This window comes from Marmota monax, unplaced genomic scaffold (assembly GCF_021218885.2).
Source record: "Marmota monax isolate L192 unplaced genomic scaffold, Marmota_monax_Labrador192_F-V1.1 WCK01_AAM20220418_F8-fsc00091, whole genome shotgun sequence".
Classification (NCBI taxonomy): domain Eukaryota; kingdom Metazoa; phylum Chordata; class Mammalia; order Rodentia; family Sciuridae; genus Marmota; species Marmota monax.
In genome coordinates this window covers 3679369-3698236 of record NW_026692434.1, presented here as the reverse complement: position 1 = coordinate 3698236, position 18868 = coordinate 3679369, and the positions used below count along the sequence as shown (strand labels likewise).

At 31.9% G+C, this 18868-nt stretch overlaps 1 protein-coding gene across 15 annotated transcripts in view; it reads right to left on the bottom strand.

Moving 5' to 3' along the window:
- Positions 1-18868, bottom strand: part of Fam135a (family with sequence similarity 135 member A) — a 118420-nt gene that overhangs the window by 30928 nt on the left and 68624 nt on the right. For all 15 annotated transcript variants that reach the window (XM_058578804.1, XM_058578808.1, XM_058578809.1 and 12 more), the window contains one exon: positions 13591-13746. In XM_058578804.1, the coding sequence (XP_058434787.1) occupies positions 13591-13746 (156 nt within the window). The remainder of the gene's footprint in view (positions 1-13590; positions 13747-18868) is intronic.

Here is an 18868-nt window from a genome sequence, read left to right as displayed (position 1 = left end):
ACTTTATACTTCATGTTATCAGAAATCTTTCCTATCCTCTATGCACGCACAAGTTTCTCAATTCTCTCACAATGATTACCACTCTGGGGTGATAATATAATGAATAAGGTTATGAACTGTGCTGTGTGGCCACAACTAAGGTATGACTGTCACCTGATGGCAATACAGCTTAATTTTAGGCAAATGACTTACATTAAAAAAAAAAGTTAAACTTAGGATATGATGAATATATATTACTGCTTTGGTACATGTTTATAAAAATGAATTTTCTGATATATCCTAATTTTAAAAAGAATTCACTTATTTGACAGCATCAATATTTAAAATTTAGCAAAAATCCAGAAGGGGAAAAAAACCCTGAGGACACAGAATGGAATTTATTACTAATGTTTTACAGAGTTAAATTCTCCTTTATCTATGTTCTTCCTAATACATTGCTCGAATTACTAACATATCATTTATTACAGTATAATTATTAGTAACATTTTTATTATAGTCCAACTTTATTTGTGTTCATGGAGGTTAGAGTCCAATTTTGAGTGCAGAGTATATATTTCATAGATTATAATATTTAAATTACCTTGAAAAAAGTAGGCATATTGCAGATGTTTACTAAACAAATGTTTTTTAAGTCCTTGTGTTACACTCACAGTAGGAATACCATACAGTCTTTTTATTATATAAAGCTGATTTATGCTTACTATTAAATAGAATTCTAACTAGTTTACATTGATTCTCAATCCACAGCTGTTTTAAAGGAGCACATTAAACTAGGGAAAATGAACAACTGTAGAGGCAGATGAAATTGGACTCCAATGAGGATAAGCCAAATTTCAGTTCCCACTCTTCCTAGCAGAATGATCATATTTAGGGAACAGTCTAACTCTGTTAATGAGTTGGAGAACTTAAAACAGTAACCTCAACCTCAACCTCAATCAGCACTGTTTTTTTAAAAAGTTCCTTAGGTGATTCTAAGGTTAGCCAGGTTTGAAAATGTCTATTTTAAATTTCTACTTAGACCATAATAGAAAAATTGGTATAGAACTTGCCCTGAACACAACTACATAACTGATAAAAATACATAGGGCAACTATTTGTAACACTGACAAATATGTACTAGATATGCAAAGCAGCAGGGAAATATAACTCACAATCAAGAAAATAATGCAATAAGTACATACGATTCCCAAGATAATCCAGATGTTAGAATAATAGGCAAAATCTGCTCTTAAGAAAAAAAACCTAAAAAATAGAATTGCCTAAGAGCAGATTTAGGTTTAACAAAAAAACCTAAATGATCAGCAAGTAACAGTTCTTACAGCCTCTCTTGCCCTCCTACTTCTCCACTTCCCCTACTATTTTATACCTTATATTACTGTTACATTTGTTACAACTGATAAACCAATACTGACTTTAAAAAAACCTTTTTTTAGCTGTAGATGGACATAATATCTTTATTTGTTCATTTATTTTTTATGTAATGCTGAGGATTCATCCCAGTGCCTCACATGTGAGCCCCAGTCCCAGCCCCAATACTGACTTTTTATTAACAAAAGTCCATAGTTTACACTAAAGTTCACTATCAAGTATTCATTCTCTGGTCTTTAACATTATATCATAATATTACATCATGCTCATCATAATATTACACAGAATAGTTTCACTGCCCTGAAAATGCCCTGTGCTCCACCTATTTGTCCCTTCCACCATCCCTGTGAGCCTGTGGTAACCACTTATCTTTTTACTGTCTTCTTGGTTTTTCCTTTTCTAGAATGTCATAAAATTAGAATTATATAGCTTAAATTACCTTTCATATCAGCTTCTTTCATTTAGCGATGATTTCAAGGTACCTCCATACCTTCTTTTGTTTTATTTCTTCTACTTAGTTGTACATGACAGCAGAATGCATTTCAATTCATTATACACAAATGGAGGGCAACATTTCAATTCTCTGGTTGTACATGGTATAGAGATGCACCATTTGTGCAATCATACATGTACCTATGGTAATGTCATTCATCTCATTCCACCATCTTTCCTATCCTCTGGTGGAATTTTTTGGGTCTTTTAGGTACTTAGAATCACAACCTTGGCAAATATTGCTAATTTGTGTTCTTCTTTTCCTATCTGTATCCCCTTAATTTCTTTTGTCTGATTGCTCTAGCTAGAATTTCAAGGACTATATTGAAGTGATGACAGAGAACATCCCTGTCTTGTTCTAGTTTTTAGAGGGAATGCTTCCAATTTTTTTCCATTTAGAATGATGTTGGCCTTGGGCTTGGCATAGAAAGCTTTTACAATGTTGAGGTATGATCCTACCAGTCCTAGTTTTTCTAGTGTTTTGAATATGAAGAAGTGCTGTATTTTATCGGATGCTTTTTCAGCATCTATTGAGATAATTACATGATTCTTGTCCTTAAGTCTATTGGTCTTAAGTTTTCTTTTCCTTGATGTGTCTTTGTCTGGTTTTGGTATTAGAGAGATGCTAGCCTCAGAATAAGTTTGGAATGGTCCACTCCTTTTCTATTTCATGGAATAATTTGAGGAGTTTTGGTATTAGTTCTTCTTGGAAGGTGTTGTAGAACTTGGACGAGAATCCGCTTTTCTTGGTTGGTAGATTTTGATGGTGTATTCTATTTCCTTACTTGAAATTGATCTGTTTAAATTGTTTATATCCTCCTGATTCAGTTTGGGTCGATCATGTTTTTAGAAATTTGTTGATGTCATTGAGATTTTTCTCTTTTAGTTTCTAATTATCTTCTGTATTTCAATGGTGTCTATTGTGATATTTCCTTTTTCATGATGAATTTTTATAATTTGAATTTTCTTTTTTCATTTTGTCAAATTTTTTAATTGGTTCTTTTTTTTTTTCAATTTCATTGATTTCAGCTCTGATTTTAATTATTTCCTGTCTTTTACCACTTTTGGTGTTGATTTGTTCTTGTTATTCTAGGGCTTTGAGATGTAATGTTATTTATTTTTTGACTTTTTATTCTTATTAATGAATGAGCTCAATGCAATGAATTTCCTCTTGGTACTGCCTTCATAGCGTCCCAGAGATTTTGATATTTGTATCGGTGTTGTCACTTACCTCGATTATTTTTAATCTACTCCCTGATGTTTTCTGCTATCCATTACTCATTCAATATCATATTGTTTAGTCTCCAGGTGTTGAAGGAGCTTCTATTGTTTATTTTATAATTGACTTCTAGTTTCATTCCATTATAATTTCATAAAATACAGGGTAGTATCTTTTTATTTTTTTGTATTTGCTGTGAGTTGCTTTGAGGCATAATATATGGTCTATTTTAGAGAAGGATTCATGTCCTGCTGAGAAGGTGTATTTGCTCGATGATGGATGAAATACTCAATATATGTCTGTTAAGTCTAAATCATTGATTGTATCATGGATTTCTGTCATTTAGTTTTTGTTTGGAAGATCTATCCAGTGGTGATAGGCATGTTTAAAGTCACCTAATATTTCTGTGTTGTGATCTATTTGCTTCTTGAAATTGAGAAGGGTTTGTTTGATACATGTATACGCTCCATTGTTTGGGGCATATTTATGATTGTAATGTCTTGTTGATGTATGGTTCCCTTAAGCAATATTAAGTGTTTTTCTTTATCTCTTCTGACTCACTTTGGTTTGAAGTACACTTATCTGATATTAGTTTGGAAATCCCTGCTTGTTTATGTGGCCCATGTGAGTGCTGTTTTTCTCATCCTTTCACCTTCAGTCTGTGGATGTCTTTTCCTATGAGATGAGTCTCTTTCCTATGAGATGAGTCTCTTGAAGGCAGCGTATTGTTTGGTATTTTTTTAATCCAATCTGCCAGTCTATGTCTTTTAATTTATGAGTTTATGCCATTAACATTCCAGGTTATTAAGACATGGTTTATATTCCCAATCATTTTGGTTTATTCTCATTTGATTGGATTTTCCTTTAGTGTAGTTCCTCCTTTTTTATATATATTAGTACATACACATGGTATAACAATATAATTTGGCCAATATAATTTTCCCTTTCCCTTCCTTCCTCCATCCCTTTCCTCTACTCTATTGATGTTTTTTTTAAAAAAATTAATTTATTTTTGCATTACAATTCTTAATATGCCATTATGCAATAATTTATCATATCTCTGATTATATATAAGGTATGTTGACACCAAATTCACATCTTTATACATGTATTTTGTATAATGATGAGGGTTTCCTTCCTCCTTTTTTTAAAAAAAAACATTTTTTTTTAGTTGTAGATGGGCACAATATTTTTATTTTTATGTGGTGCTGAGGATCGAAACCAGGGCCTCACACGTGCACGGCAGGTGTCCTACCACTGAGCCCCAGCCCCAGCCCCTAGTTCCTCCCTTTTGATGATTTTCTTTGTTTTCATTTCTTCCTCATGGAATATTTTGCTGAGAATACTCTGTAGTACAGGCTTTCTTGTTGTAAATTCTTTTTAGTTTGTTGTGAAAGGTTTTTATTTTGTCATCAAATCTGAAACTTAATTTTGCTGGGTATAAGATTCTTGGTTGGCATTCATTTTCTTTCAGAGCTTGGTATATGTTGTTCCAGGGTTTTCCAGCTTTGATGGTCTGGGTTGAAAAATCTGATGATATGCAAATTGGTTTCCCCCTATATGTAATCTAAAACTTTTCTCTTGCAGCTATTAAAATTCTATTCTTATTCTATATGCTAGGCATTTTCATTATAATATGCCTTGGTGTGGATCTGCTGTAATTTTGTACATTTGGTGTCCTGTAAGCCTCTTGTATTTGATTTTCCAATTCATTCTTCATGTTTGGGAAATTTTCTGATATTATTTCATTGAAGAGATTGTGCATTCCTTTGGTTTGTATCTCTGTGCCTTCCTCTATCCCAATAATTCTTATATTTGGTCTTTTCATGTTGTCCCATAATTCTTGGAGGTACTGTTCATGGTTTCTTACCAGCTTTACTGTGTGGTCAACTTTATTTTCAAGATTATATATTTTGTCTTCATTGCCTGAGGTTTTGTCTTCCCAGTGATCTAGTCTGTTTTTGATGCTTTCTATTGAAATTTTTATTTGGTTCATTGTTTCCTTCATTTCAAGGATTTTTTTTTTTTTTTAAGAGTATCTCTTTCTTGAAGAAATCTTTTGCTACCTGTATTTCCTCTCTTATCTCTTATAAGAGCAGTCAATTGTTGCCTGTATTTTCTCTATTAATTCATTTTTGCTTCATAGATCATTTTAATTATGTACATTCTGAACTCCTTCTCTGACATTTCATCTACTGTACTGTCAATGGAATTCATTATCGTATCGGATTGGTTTGTTTCGGGCACTTTCTTCCCTTATTTCTTCATATTGTCCATACATCTTCTTCTCTAGCAGTGTGGATTCAAGAGTCACACTGCTCCTACTGCGAGGCAGGCTGGGGTCACTCTGCTCTTACCCTGCAGCAGGTGGGCTGGCATCAGTCGTCTGCTCCCTCCATGTCTTAATAAATTGCTTATCATTAAAGTACATTCTATTGTATAGATGTACAATGGTTTGTTAAACCAATCACCTACTGAAGGATATCTTCAGTGCTTCCAAGTTTTGACAATTATGAAAAAATAGTTATAAACATCTATGTTCAGGTTTATGTATGAATGTAAGTTTTCAACTCATCTGAGTAAATACCAAGGGTTATGATAGCTGTGTTGTATAGTAAGAGCACATTTAGTTTTGTAAGAAATTGCCAAAATGTCTTCCAAAGTAGTTAACCCATATTGCATTCCTACCAGCAATAAATAAGAGTTCCTTTGTTTCATCAATGTTTTGGATTTTAGAAATTCTTATAGATGTATAGTAGCATTGTTACCAAAAGAGGTCTTAGGAGTTCCTGGAGAGGGGCACCTCTACTGTGGACAAGTGGGGTCTTTGACTTATGTCTTATTATAAAAGAATTTCAGTACGTGCCAGTCAGAGACACAGAGATTTAGTTAGTGTGGTACTCACATAAAGATATGTAACAGGCCAATGGAACAGAAAACAGAAAATAAAGCCAAGAAATATTCCTCACTTATTAGTTAACTGATTTTCAACAAAGATATGAAGACAATTCAATAGACAAGAAAAGTCTTTTCAATAAATAATGCTGGAACAACTAAATGGGGGAAAAATGTATCTTGACCACTACAGTTTATACCACAGTCAAAAATTTATTCAAGATGTTAAACATAAAAGCTGTAATTCTGATATTTCCAGAGGCAAACAGAGGAGAACATTTTCCTGATTTGGGATAGGTAAGTCCTTATAAAAGAAAGGAAACAAAAGCACTAAACATGAAAGAAAAACTAAAAAAAAAAAAAAAGATTCACAGTAATGGTGAAAGCTTAATACTAACTGTATGACTGGGGTGGGGAGGGGGCATGGAGGCAGGAAAGATGGTGGAATGAGATGGACATCTTTACCCTAGGAACATGTATGACTGCACGTATGGTGTGATGCTACATTGTGTACAACCACAGAAATGAAAAGTTGTGCTGCAATTATGTACAATGAATCAAAATACTCTGCTGTCATGTATACCTAATTAGAATAAATTAAATTAATCAAAAAAACCTGTATGACCATTTTGCAAAAAATGAGCGGAGGTTTTTTTTTTTTTTTTAATAAATTTACCTAATGACCAAGCAATTCCACTCCTAGGTACTCAAGCAACATAAATTAAAATATAAGCTTACAAAAAGATTTATTATTGAATGTTTGCAGCATCTTCACTCATAATAATAAAAAAAAATCAAATAATAGGAGATAAAACAAATCAACTCTGGCATACACAATGGAATACTACACTCCACAATGGAAAGTAATGCAACATGGACTAATCTAAATATGAAGTAAAAAATACAAATTCTGTTCATAAAGGTTCTGAAAAGTAACATCAGGGCAGGATTGTTTATGGGGTATGAAAATTAACTGAAAACTGATATAAGGTCATTTTCTAAAATAAAGGAAATGTCCTCTATATTGGCTGGTTTTCAGAATATGTCGCCAATGTTAATGCAAGATTGGAGTTTATAAAAAGACTGAGAATATAACTCAGTGGAAGAGGCAAGCAAGGCTATGGTTTTGATCCCTAGCAACACACACACACACACACACACACACACACAACAGACTTTATAATTAAATTTAGATCTTTCAAATTTACAAAGCTTCTGGGTTAAGTCTTTCTGAGGACTATTAATTTTTTAAATATCAAATATATACTGACATCAGGCATGATAGTGATAGAGATATACATACTAATCAGATGTAGATTTATAAAAGCCTTTTTTCTTCCCCTAGCATTTAATGATTCCAAGAAAACTGGCTTAGTAGAAGTTATAAGCAAAATACTCTCCGCAATTAAATAAAATATTGTTAGAGATTTAAAAATTTAATCATGAAAATAACCGTTGAATACAATTTGTCTTACTTTATAGGATACCTTTAAACAATGAATTTAAAAGTTATTCTCCTGAGTCTTATACATCAAAGGACATTATCAATAGAGTAAAAAGAAAATGTACAGAAGAAAATATTTTCAAGTCATACATGCGTAATGGTCTAATTTTTAGAATATTTATAAAGAACTCCTGAAACTCAATAACTAAGACACAAACAATTAAATATGGGTGAAGGTTGGATGCAGTGATATAAATCTGTAACCCCAGCAGCTCAGGAAGCGGAGGCAGGAGGATCACGAGTTCAAAGCCAGACTCAGCAATTAGAGAGATTCTGTCTCTAAATAAAATATAGGAAAACAAAAATGGGGGGTGCTGAGGGTGTGGCTCACTGGTTGAGTGCCCCTGGGTTCAATCCATCATAACATACCCCTCCCCCCAAAAAATTATGGACAAAGTACTTCAGTGTACATTTCACCAAAAAGACAAAAAAAATGGTCAATAAACACAAGAAAAGGTGTTCAAGGTCATTTGTTAATTATCAGTGAAATGCAAACCAAAACCACATTGTAACACCATGACACACTCACTAGTTTGACAATAATAAAACAAAACAAAAACAAAATACAGAAAATAACAAGTGCTGACAATGATGTAGTGAAATCAGAATCCTTCCACATTGTTGGCAGGAATGAAAAAATAGCCTAACTGTTACGGAAAACAGTTTGGAGGCTTCTCAAAGTTAAACAGAGAATTACTATATTACCTACTAATTCCACTCCTAGGTATATAGCCAAAAGAACTGTAAACAGGTATGCAAACAAATGTTTCCTGACAAATTTTCGTAGCATCACTATTCACGTTGGGTAGAAACAATCCAATGTCTATCAATGGGCAAAGAGGTGAAAGAACATTGTATATCCATACAATGAAATTTCACTAAAATAAAAAATGCATTATTGATATATGTAATAACATGGATGAATCTTGAAACATTATGCTAAGTGAAAGAAATCAGAAACAAAGGTAACCTTTTATATGAATACATTTATATGAACTATCCATAAGAAGTAAATGAGACTAGTGCTTACAATAGAAGGGAGAAAAGAGAAAATGAGGAGTGACTGCTTAATGGGCATAGGGTTTCCTTTTAGGGTGATGAAATGTATTGGTTATGGTTTGATGACTGTATAATCCTGTGAAATACTAAATGCCACTAAACTGTATATGCTAAAATGATTGATAGGAAGCAAAGAAGGACACATGTAAATTTCTCAAAAAAATCCCCCTCAATTAACCAAAAAATTCGAGTTTAGGAAATAGTTACTATAGACATTAGCTTACATATGACCTATCCTCTTGCCTCTACCACTCTGGTAGTTTTGATTTTCTAGCTATTGGACCATCAGTGTCAATGTTTAGTGTTTCAAAGCATTTTTTATTATTAATTCCAGTGAATATAGTAAAGTCGAACATTCTCTTTAAATTCAGTTGAAAAAATTCTAAATCATATTTTATATCACCAAGGTAATCACTAAAAATCATGTTTGAGACTATATATATATTTTGCTTCTTAAAATTTTTTGTAGTTGTAGATGGAGAGCATTTTTTTTTTTTTTTTTTAGGTACAAGGGATTGAACTCAGGGGCACTTGATCACTGAGCCATATCCCCAGCCCTATTTTGCATTTTTATTTAGAGACAGGGTATCACTGAGTTGCTTAGTAGCTAGCACATTGCCATTGTTGAGGCTGTCTTTGAACTCTTGATCCTCTTGCCTCAACCTTAAGAGCCATTAGGATTACAGGCGTGGGCCACCAAGCCAGGCAGCATGTCTTTGTTTATTTTTATGTGGTGCTAAGGATCCAACCCAGTAACTCACACATGCTAGGCAAGCGCTCTGCCACTGAACTACAGCTCCACCCCGGAGACTGTATTTCTTTTTATTTTATTTGTAAAACATGAATAGCAAAGGAAACCAGTATTATAACAAATGATATTTCAATGTTGTAAGGCTGGGCTACATTTTTGTTTGAAGTCTTAATTTTTTTTCTGGTTGCAGCCTTTATCTTTTTTTTTTTTTTTAATTTAAATTTTTGCTGTTCTGGTGATTGAACCTAAGGTCTTGAGTATGCTAGGCAAGGTTCTACCACTGAACTTTGCTCCTGTTCCCTCTATTTATTTTTATTTTATTGCTCTGCATTGCTCCCTTACATTTTTCATTAACATGCATTAATTCTACATATTAATGGGATTCAGTGTGATATTTTAATACATGCATACAATGTGCAATGATCCCATTTGGCTTCGCTTTATTCATTCACATCCCTTCGAACCTCTAAGTAATCAGTATTCTGCATTCAGGTTGATTTCTTGTTTGTTTGTTTTAACTTCCACATATAAGAAAGAACATGTGGTACCTCTCTTTATGTGTCTGGCTTCTTTTCCTTAACATAATGCCCTCCAATTCCATCCATTTTGTTGCAAAGGAAGTCTTGACTTCATTTCTGATATTTTGCAAATATATAAAAAACAGATGAAATGCAAAGTATCAGCTGAGTTCCCATCCCATCTCTACCATTTCAGCCAAATTATTTTCCGTTCTAACATAAATATTTATTTTGTAAAATGGGAATGATAAAATATTTACTTCATGAGGTTTTTATTTTTTTGCAGGGGCGGGGGGGTACCAAGGATTGAACTCAAGGGCACTGGACCACTGAGCCATATACCCAGCCCTATTTTGTATCTTATTTAGAGACAGGGTCTCATTGGGTTGCTAAGTGCCTCGCTTTGCTGAGGCTGGCTTTGAACTTGTGATCCTCCTGCCTTAGCCTCCTAAATTGCTGGGATTACAGGCATGCACCACTGTGCCCAGCCATGAGATTGTACTGATGATTTAAATTAGTTAACATTTATCAATCAATTACATAGTATCTGGCAGATAATTGCTATATATATATGTTTGTTAAGTAAAATATATAAATAAATTATCCTTCAAAGAGCATTCTAAGAAGTACAAAACACTCAAAATGCTTTTTACATTTTAAATGGTTGGAAGTTTTTCAAAAATGGAATAATATCTGGTGACAATTGAAAATTATATGAAATTCCTATTTCAATGTCCACAAATAAGCTTTTATTAAAACCTAAAGAAAAAAGCATAATAATGTCTTCTACCTAACTACAAAAGAAAACGCTTTCCCTCCTCCTGTTTTGTAGATGAATTCGTGGGCTTATGGTCAGTGGTCCCATAGAATCACAATTTCAGAAAAGGGTTAGTAACAAACCTGCTATAAACTTAAAAAAAAAAAAAAAGAATAAAGAAGTCGTAGTTAACAAAGATGATAAACACAGGGAAGCAAAGAAGGACACAACTATGAATAAAGCAGATGGCAAAATTGGGCACAGAAATTTGCATATAATGATTTTTCAAACTTCTCTCAGATGACTTTATAGTTTGAAATATTATTTTAGGAAGGTCTATAAAAGACTTCCATTTTATAGTCCAAGGAAAGGTACATTAATCTGAATTGTTAAAATGAACAACATCACATTAATATTAAGCAACAGAATAGCAGAATCACCATATCAACTTAGGCTTCATTGCTCTAGGTTAGAACCAAAAGACACATATTGAGTAGGACCTTAAGTTTACCATAGTCTGTTTCTACACAAGAAAAACAATCTCAAAATTAGTTTTATGACCAAGAAATTCTGTTTTCTATATCGGGCATAATTTATTTATATAAAAATATATAAAATAGGTAAAAGTCTTTGATGTTTTTGCATGCTATTTGATAGGGTTGCACTAGACATACTTAGATTGAAATATTATTTGCTACTTATTTGGAATTCAATTTAACTGGGCATTCTGACAACCCTATGTATTTGGCCTGAGCAACATTATTTATGGACATTTGTCATGAAAGAACTAAAGATTTATACAAGTTGGTATAAGATAAATAAAACATCTCTAAAAGAATGACAAATTAACTGTTATTTTATCTAACTCCAGCAGCCCTAACGAGAGCCTATACAAGGCAAAATACAAATCTGTAATGATAGCACAAAGCATAAGATATGGCTCTCTACAAAGTGAATATGATGATCTCCTTAACTAGATCTATAACATTATTCCAGGCACAAGTTATGATCAACATAAAATATAGCACTTCTGATGCTATAGAGTGAAACATTATAATACAACAAAACTGATAATTCCTCATGGGTCTATTGTATTTCTTCAAGTCTCAGGAACAGAAGCACCGACTTTCTTTGTAAAAAGACCATCTTTTCAAGAATACTTATACTGAGAAAACATTGGGAAGATAGAGATGTGTCTTTGAAGCAAAAGGCAGGATGGCTTACAACCTTGATAGATAAAGACTGCCTTTGGTTCAGAGTAAAGGTATCTACTGTCTATTATAAAATATTTGGGAAAGTTTGGCTTCTCACCATATGCTTGTTATTCTGGCAACTTGGGAGGCTGAGGCAGGAGGATTGCAAGTTTGAAGCCAGACTGGGCAAATTAATAAGACATTATCTCAAAAAAAAGAGGGGGGTGGGCAGGCTGGGGATGCAGCTGATAGAGCACCCCTGGGCTTAATCCACAGTATCACAATACATCATAATACATACATACTTAAAATAAAATATTTGGGGTCCATAAGCAAAGACTTTTCTCCTGTAATTCAATTCAATGGTTTGAACTTGGCCTTCTTTATACTAGATTGTAGAAACTGAGGCTTGGAGAGCCAACACAAATGACAATACTTTGGTTATTGCTATTACTATGAGATCCTTTATCTCTGACCAGTCTATGGTAGGCTTAGGTATGCTATAAGTAGGGTGAAACCTCGGATTCTACAGTTCTTGACACATACAAAATTCAGTATTACAGTTATTATTTTGCTTTTTTATAAGTTGTATCATTCAATTTCTTAGTTTCGATTTATATATCTTTTGCTTAATCATGGAGACTTTTAATCTTTTTCATTAATATGGCCATTGGGGACCATTCACGTACAAATAGTCTGTATGGTCCAGTGGGATATAATTTTTCAGTAATATGAAAATCTGCACTTTCTTAATCTTGATACATAATATATTGAAGCAATATTAAACTAATTTACTGTATTTTTCTTTCCAAGTACAGATTTATATTTCCTGTTTTTAGTCCAATTCTTTGTTTCACTACTTGCTTTCACACAAAAAGAAAGATTTCATTATCAGAGGTTCATTTCTGTGACTCAGCTCAACTGTGCTGCTTCAGAACCCATCATCAGACAACCTATACACTTTATTATGGCTAAGTTTGTTCTTCTACAAACAATGAATGACCTCTGGACTGCTCTGGGTTACTGTATGTTTAGCACTGTATTCTAAGAATATCAAGACACTTTATGATCAAAGTTCCTGCTGAATTGCATAAATAGGATTCAGAAAGCACAATATATTACCATTTACAAAATTCAATGATAATCCTGTTTACAATAAACAAAATATCAAACAGAAAAAAATGTACAAGAGACAGAATTAACATTAAAAGTTGGTTCTCTGAAAATACTAATAAAATGGAAAACTTCCAGGAAGACCACTCAAGAAAAAAGTGACAATAGCTAAATTGTGGAACCAACCTAGATGCTCTTCAATAAATGAATGGATAAAGAAACTATGGTATATATACACAATGGAATATTACTCAGCATTAAAAGAGAATAAAATTATGACATTTGCAGGTAAACGGATGGAGTTGGAAAATATCATGCTAAGCGAAGTAAGCCAATTGTAAAACACCAAAGGTTGGATGTTCTCTCTGATAAGTGGATGCTAAGGGGTGGGGGATATGGGAAAAATGGGTGTTCTCTAGGCACAGGCAATGGGTATGGGGGTAGGAAAGATGGTGAAATAAGATGGACATCATTACCCTACATGGTACAACGCTACACTGTGTACAACCAGAGAAATGAAAAGTTGTGCTACAATTGTGTGCAATGAAACAAAATGCATTCTGCTCTCATATTATTTAATTAGAATAAATAAATAAATTTTTAAAAAGGAGGGGCTGGGGTTGCAGCTCAGCAGTAGAGCACTCGCTTAGCATATGTGAGTGCTGGGTTCGATCCTCAGCACCACATAAAAATTTCTGAATATTACTTTTCTTTAACTTACCCTCAAGGTATGGTGCTCCTGTGCTAATAATATTCTTAATTCTTCATGTAGTGTTACAACTTCCAGAAACTGTCCCCATAAAGCCATTAGAAGTGAGCAAAGTTGAGCAAGATTCATATTTATAAGTTCTGCCAGTTCATCAGGATTTTCTATTTTCTGAAATGACAAGAAAAACATGCCACCACTCCCGGAGACTTGCAATACATATAATTATGCTGCTCAGAATATTAGTACAAAGGCAAATTTTTGGTTTAAAAAAGAAATATGCATATGCAGACACAGGGGTTTAGAGAAAGACCAACTGACCAATGATTTTCTACTTAATTGACAGTTACTAAAGCAATTTTTAATAATTTGACAAATGTTTTAATATCTGAGGTATTTTATTATTGAAATAACATCAACTATACTCTAAAATTATCCATCAAAATTTTATATAGAATGATCAACTTCTAACACCCAAATACTAGGAATTTTAAATACAATGCATAAATCCCAATGAAAGTTACAAACATTTTTGAAAGATAACATGATCTTAAAATTTTCTTCCCCAATCAGCTATGTGAAGCACTTAAAAATACCCACAATTCCTCAAAATGGACTCAAATACTTTTGGAAAAGGGAAAATTGTTTTCCCTCTCACTTCTATATTGTCAGGTTCTGTTTCATTTGTGGGTATTTCTTATACAAACTTGTTAACCATTTGCTTTCTTTTTCCTAACATATAATTTATCCACTACTTTTTTCAATTGCATTTTAAATGTTGGCATGAGATACAAAGATTAATAGATGAGAAAACAGGTAGACACACCATTATAAAATACTATTAGCAATGTTCTAAAAGTGGTAATAAATTATTGCATTTTTTATTCATGTGAACTGATCATGAAAGTTGAGTACTAAATTTTAATGTGACATGAAGACTCTTATAAAATGCAACTAGTTTTCTTGAAAAAATAAAGACTAATAAAAGACTATAAATCAGAATGATTGTTTCTGGTGGGGGCAGGCATTTTTGTTATGAGAGCAAGATATTCTTTAATTCATTATCTTGGTGTAAAAATTTGTATTTCAATTACTGGTAACACTAAATCTATCTTAACTACACAGATGAATGACTTCATTTGCCTAGGAAATGGTAGTAGTCGTCAAGTCTTTACAGGAATGCTGAAATTCACTCCCAAAGTTTTAATTACCATCTATATACTCCCAAATGCTATATATTACATGATTCTTCTACTTATTTTCACTTCTTTTTGAAGTTTACAGTTTAGCAGATTTTTCTTTCCTCATCCAAATAAAGCTTCCATTGATTTATCCTACTAATAACATATAACAAAAATTAAGCAAAATTAAGAAGTGAAGGCATTATGATTACATACTATCTGTTCTTATAACTTTAGTTACTGACACACAGTAGTAATTTCATAAATATTTACTAAAGGAATAAATGAATGAATGAGAAATTAACAGGCTTTATTTAGAAAAAAGCCCCCCCCCCAATTTTTTTGGCAAACTTAGAATTCTGGAATGGAAGCAAACAGAGAAAACACAGATAATAGGGATTTGTTAACATTAAGAAACTAGATTGTGTTCTGCTCTAGGAAATGATTTTATAAATGAAGCTAAAAACTTTTTCAAGCCTCTATTAACAACATACAGAGATTAAAATGTAACAAACTAGCATAAACTGAAACCTGTAGTATTATTGTCCTAAGGATTATTTTAATGGAGTTTAGAAGAAAAACAGTTGGATAAACATTTGAGAGTAATTAGATAACACTGTGTAATTAATGAAAGAAACACTGTACCAAGTATAGTCTACATATAAGTAGATATATGTTACTCTCTCTACTTTTTCCTGAAAACAAGGCTATCTAGATGTTATTTATTATTTCATTTCCTAGGGATCACAGCACCAAGGTTCTGAGAGAATATCCCTTCAAGTATACATAAATTACTCCTCTGGTTTGCACAAATATTTAATAATACATCTCAAAATAAATAATGATAAAATTATGTTTATTTAAAAATGGAAATCATAATTAAGTTTGAAAAGATCTTTTATATGCATAAATGTAAGACAAAAGAGACTTTACTTTTGTATATTCACTATCTTGTTTTAAACATATACGTTTTTCAGAACAATCATTTCAATTTTTTTTTTGTTATATACATAGAACAAAATCTAAAATCACATATGCTTTTAGATCATTTTCCCCGGACAACACAATATGATTGTTTTCCTACATCATCAAACATTTTTTAAAGGCTGCAAACTTTTTTAGATAATGAATATCCCATAATTCATTAACCATTTTACTGTTTTTACAACATTGTATATAATCATATGAATCTTTTGAGTATTTCTTTGGTATAGATTGAGATAGGATACTTTTTTTTTTTTTGGATACATACCACCAAACTAATCTGTGAAAAAGATCTACAAGGTATACAAGTCTGTACCTCATCACATCTCAAGAAACACTGTTAAAAAAAAAATGCAGCCAATTTGACAGATTAAAAATTGTATCAGAGTAAATGTTTGTTTCTGTGATAATTTCTGAGACTGAATATTTTTCATATACTTATTAACCTTTTTTGTAATTAGGTGTCTACTTTGGGCTAATATGAAAAACTAATTACATGTTTTATTACTTTGGGCTAATATGAAAAACTAATTAATGTTTTATTATATAAAGAGTTTTTAAAAACTCTTAATATAGTCATTATAGCTTTTGTCTGCTCTTGTTAAAATTTTACCTTAGGCGCTGTTGTAAGATTTTATGATGTCCATTTACATACAAGAACTTATATATGTGTACCCAATCAAACTTTTTAGCAATAATCGTATACTATATGAATTACTTTGATAAAATTCCCCTTTACAATTCTCATGCTATTCTTTTCTGTATTACTATTAAGAACCTAAAAAATTATTTTCAATGTAATCACATGAACATGATCAAATACATAGCTTTTAACTTTTTTTATATATATAAGTTCATATTTATCATTAATTTATTTTAACATAAAGAGCTTTTCAGCATGAAAACACTATCTGCCATCATAGATCAATAAATACACAGTGGAGTATATTTTGACATATTTTTACATACATGGAGTATAACTTATTCTAATTAGGATCCTATTCATATGGTTGTACATGATGTGGAGTTTCACTGAATAAATATTTCTTAAGTAATCCATGTCAATGCATAGAGATTTACTTAATTCTTTTAAATGACTATATGAGTCTATATAATCCATGAGATTCTTTATCATATTTGTGTACACATGTGAGTACTTTTATAAAACAGAATTTTAAATAACTTGCATGGGAGGTGACATGCACTAAATAAATACTTTTAAAACAGAGTGATAAGTTACCTTAAAAAAATCAATTTAAACCATCATTAACAACATATGCCATTACTAGTTTCTCTATTATTCTTACCTACAATGGAGATTAGCAGTCACTCTTGTTTTTGCAAATTTCCTGGGTCAAACCCAACCCAATCAAACTCTTTATTTAAACCTGTATTTTCTTGTTTTTCAGTAATACTAAGTATCAAATTAAGTAGCTTAAGAATTGTTCTAAGAATTGCCAATTTGTATATTCCCTCTGTGTATCCCTTTTTAACAAGGGTGTTATTTTTATTTTTTATTTATTTCTTTTTTTGTGGTGCTGGGAATTGAACCCAAGGCCTTGTCCATGTGAGGCAAGCACTCTACTGATTAAGTTATATCTCCAGCCCAAGGGTGTTATTTTGAAATTGGTACACAGGAGCTCCTTATATATTGTGAGTAGTAATCATTTGCCTGTTTTAAATATTACAAACATTGTCTTCTATATGGCTTGCTTTAATTTATAGTGTATTTTGTTATAAAGGAGTTTTGGATTATCCTTAGCTTATTTTATTTTGTACTTTACTATTAATCTAAAGGAGTCATTCTATATTCCAAAATAGACTACTTATATTTCTAATTTTTTTGAAAATTTAACTATTTAGTCCATTTAGAACTACTTCTCTAGTATAGCACAAAGGGCTAAAGCTTACATCACTTATAATCCCAATGTTCATCATATTTTATCATATATGTAGTTATTACAAATTGATGTCTTTCAGTGCTATTTAACTTGACTGACTTGCCTATCATTTTAAGAGAAGAAAAACTATTTTCCTATTTCTCTTATTGTAGTTTTATATATATTTAAATATCTGGTTGGACAAATACTTCTACATTTGTATTACTTTTAAAGCTTTTCTTAGTCTTTTTTATGTTTCTTCAAAAGATTTTTAAAATACAAGTTTAAATTCCCAAAGGGAATTTGATTTCAATTCATTAAAATGATTAATGAGACAAACTGATATCTTTCGGTGATTATTTTTCTTGCCATAGTATAATATGTTAATTCATTCAAATTTTTCAATCTCTCAGTGAAACACTCCAGAAATTTTCATACTAACTGCATACATCTTAAGATTACTTTAAAGTATTTACTGTTCTTTTGGGCAAAGATTATAAGACCATTGGTTGTAAAGAAAATACTTTGTGGGGAAATCCTCTTAGAATACAAAATTACATATATATCTTGTATGTGGAACAACTTTTTAAGGAGAAGGTAAATAACTTTTTCAAAAGAATCTAGTCCTCATTAAATTTTCTTTCTTCTTTTTTTTGGGGGGGTGGTGGTGGTGCTGCGGATTGAACACAGGGCCTTCTGCATGCGAGGAAAGCACTCTACCAACTGAGCCATATCCTCAGCCCCTAATCCTCATTAAAGTTTCTAAGCAAAAATACACTTCACATAAAATACATAAGTTTGTTGATTCAAGCCTCTGATTTTATCTTTAATATAGTTGACCAAAATGAATACACAGTGAACTTAAATAGTTAAAGCATTTAGTCTCCTAGAGAAGAATAAATAAACAAACAATGAAAAATAAAAAAAGAAAAACAAAAACAAAAATCTATTCAATTTAACTGCAAGGATGATAAAAATTGTTCTATTAGAACTGCCTTTTTTTTCTTTGTGATTCTGGGAATTAAGCACAATTTGTCATTTTTAAAATGTCATTTTTTTAAATAAAAAACATGATATATAAGTTTAAGTGATTTTTTTTTAAATAGAGAGAGAATTTTTTAATATTTATTTTTCAGTTTTCGGTGTACATAACATCTTTATTTTATTTTTATGTGGTACTGAGGATCGAACCCAGCGCCCCGCAAATGCCACAAGAGCTTGTTTCTGCTTGAGCCATATCCCCACTCC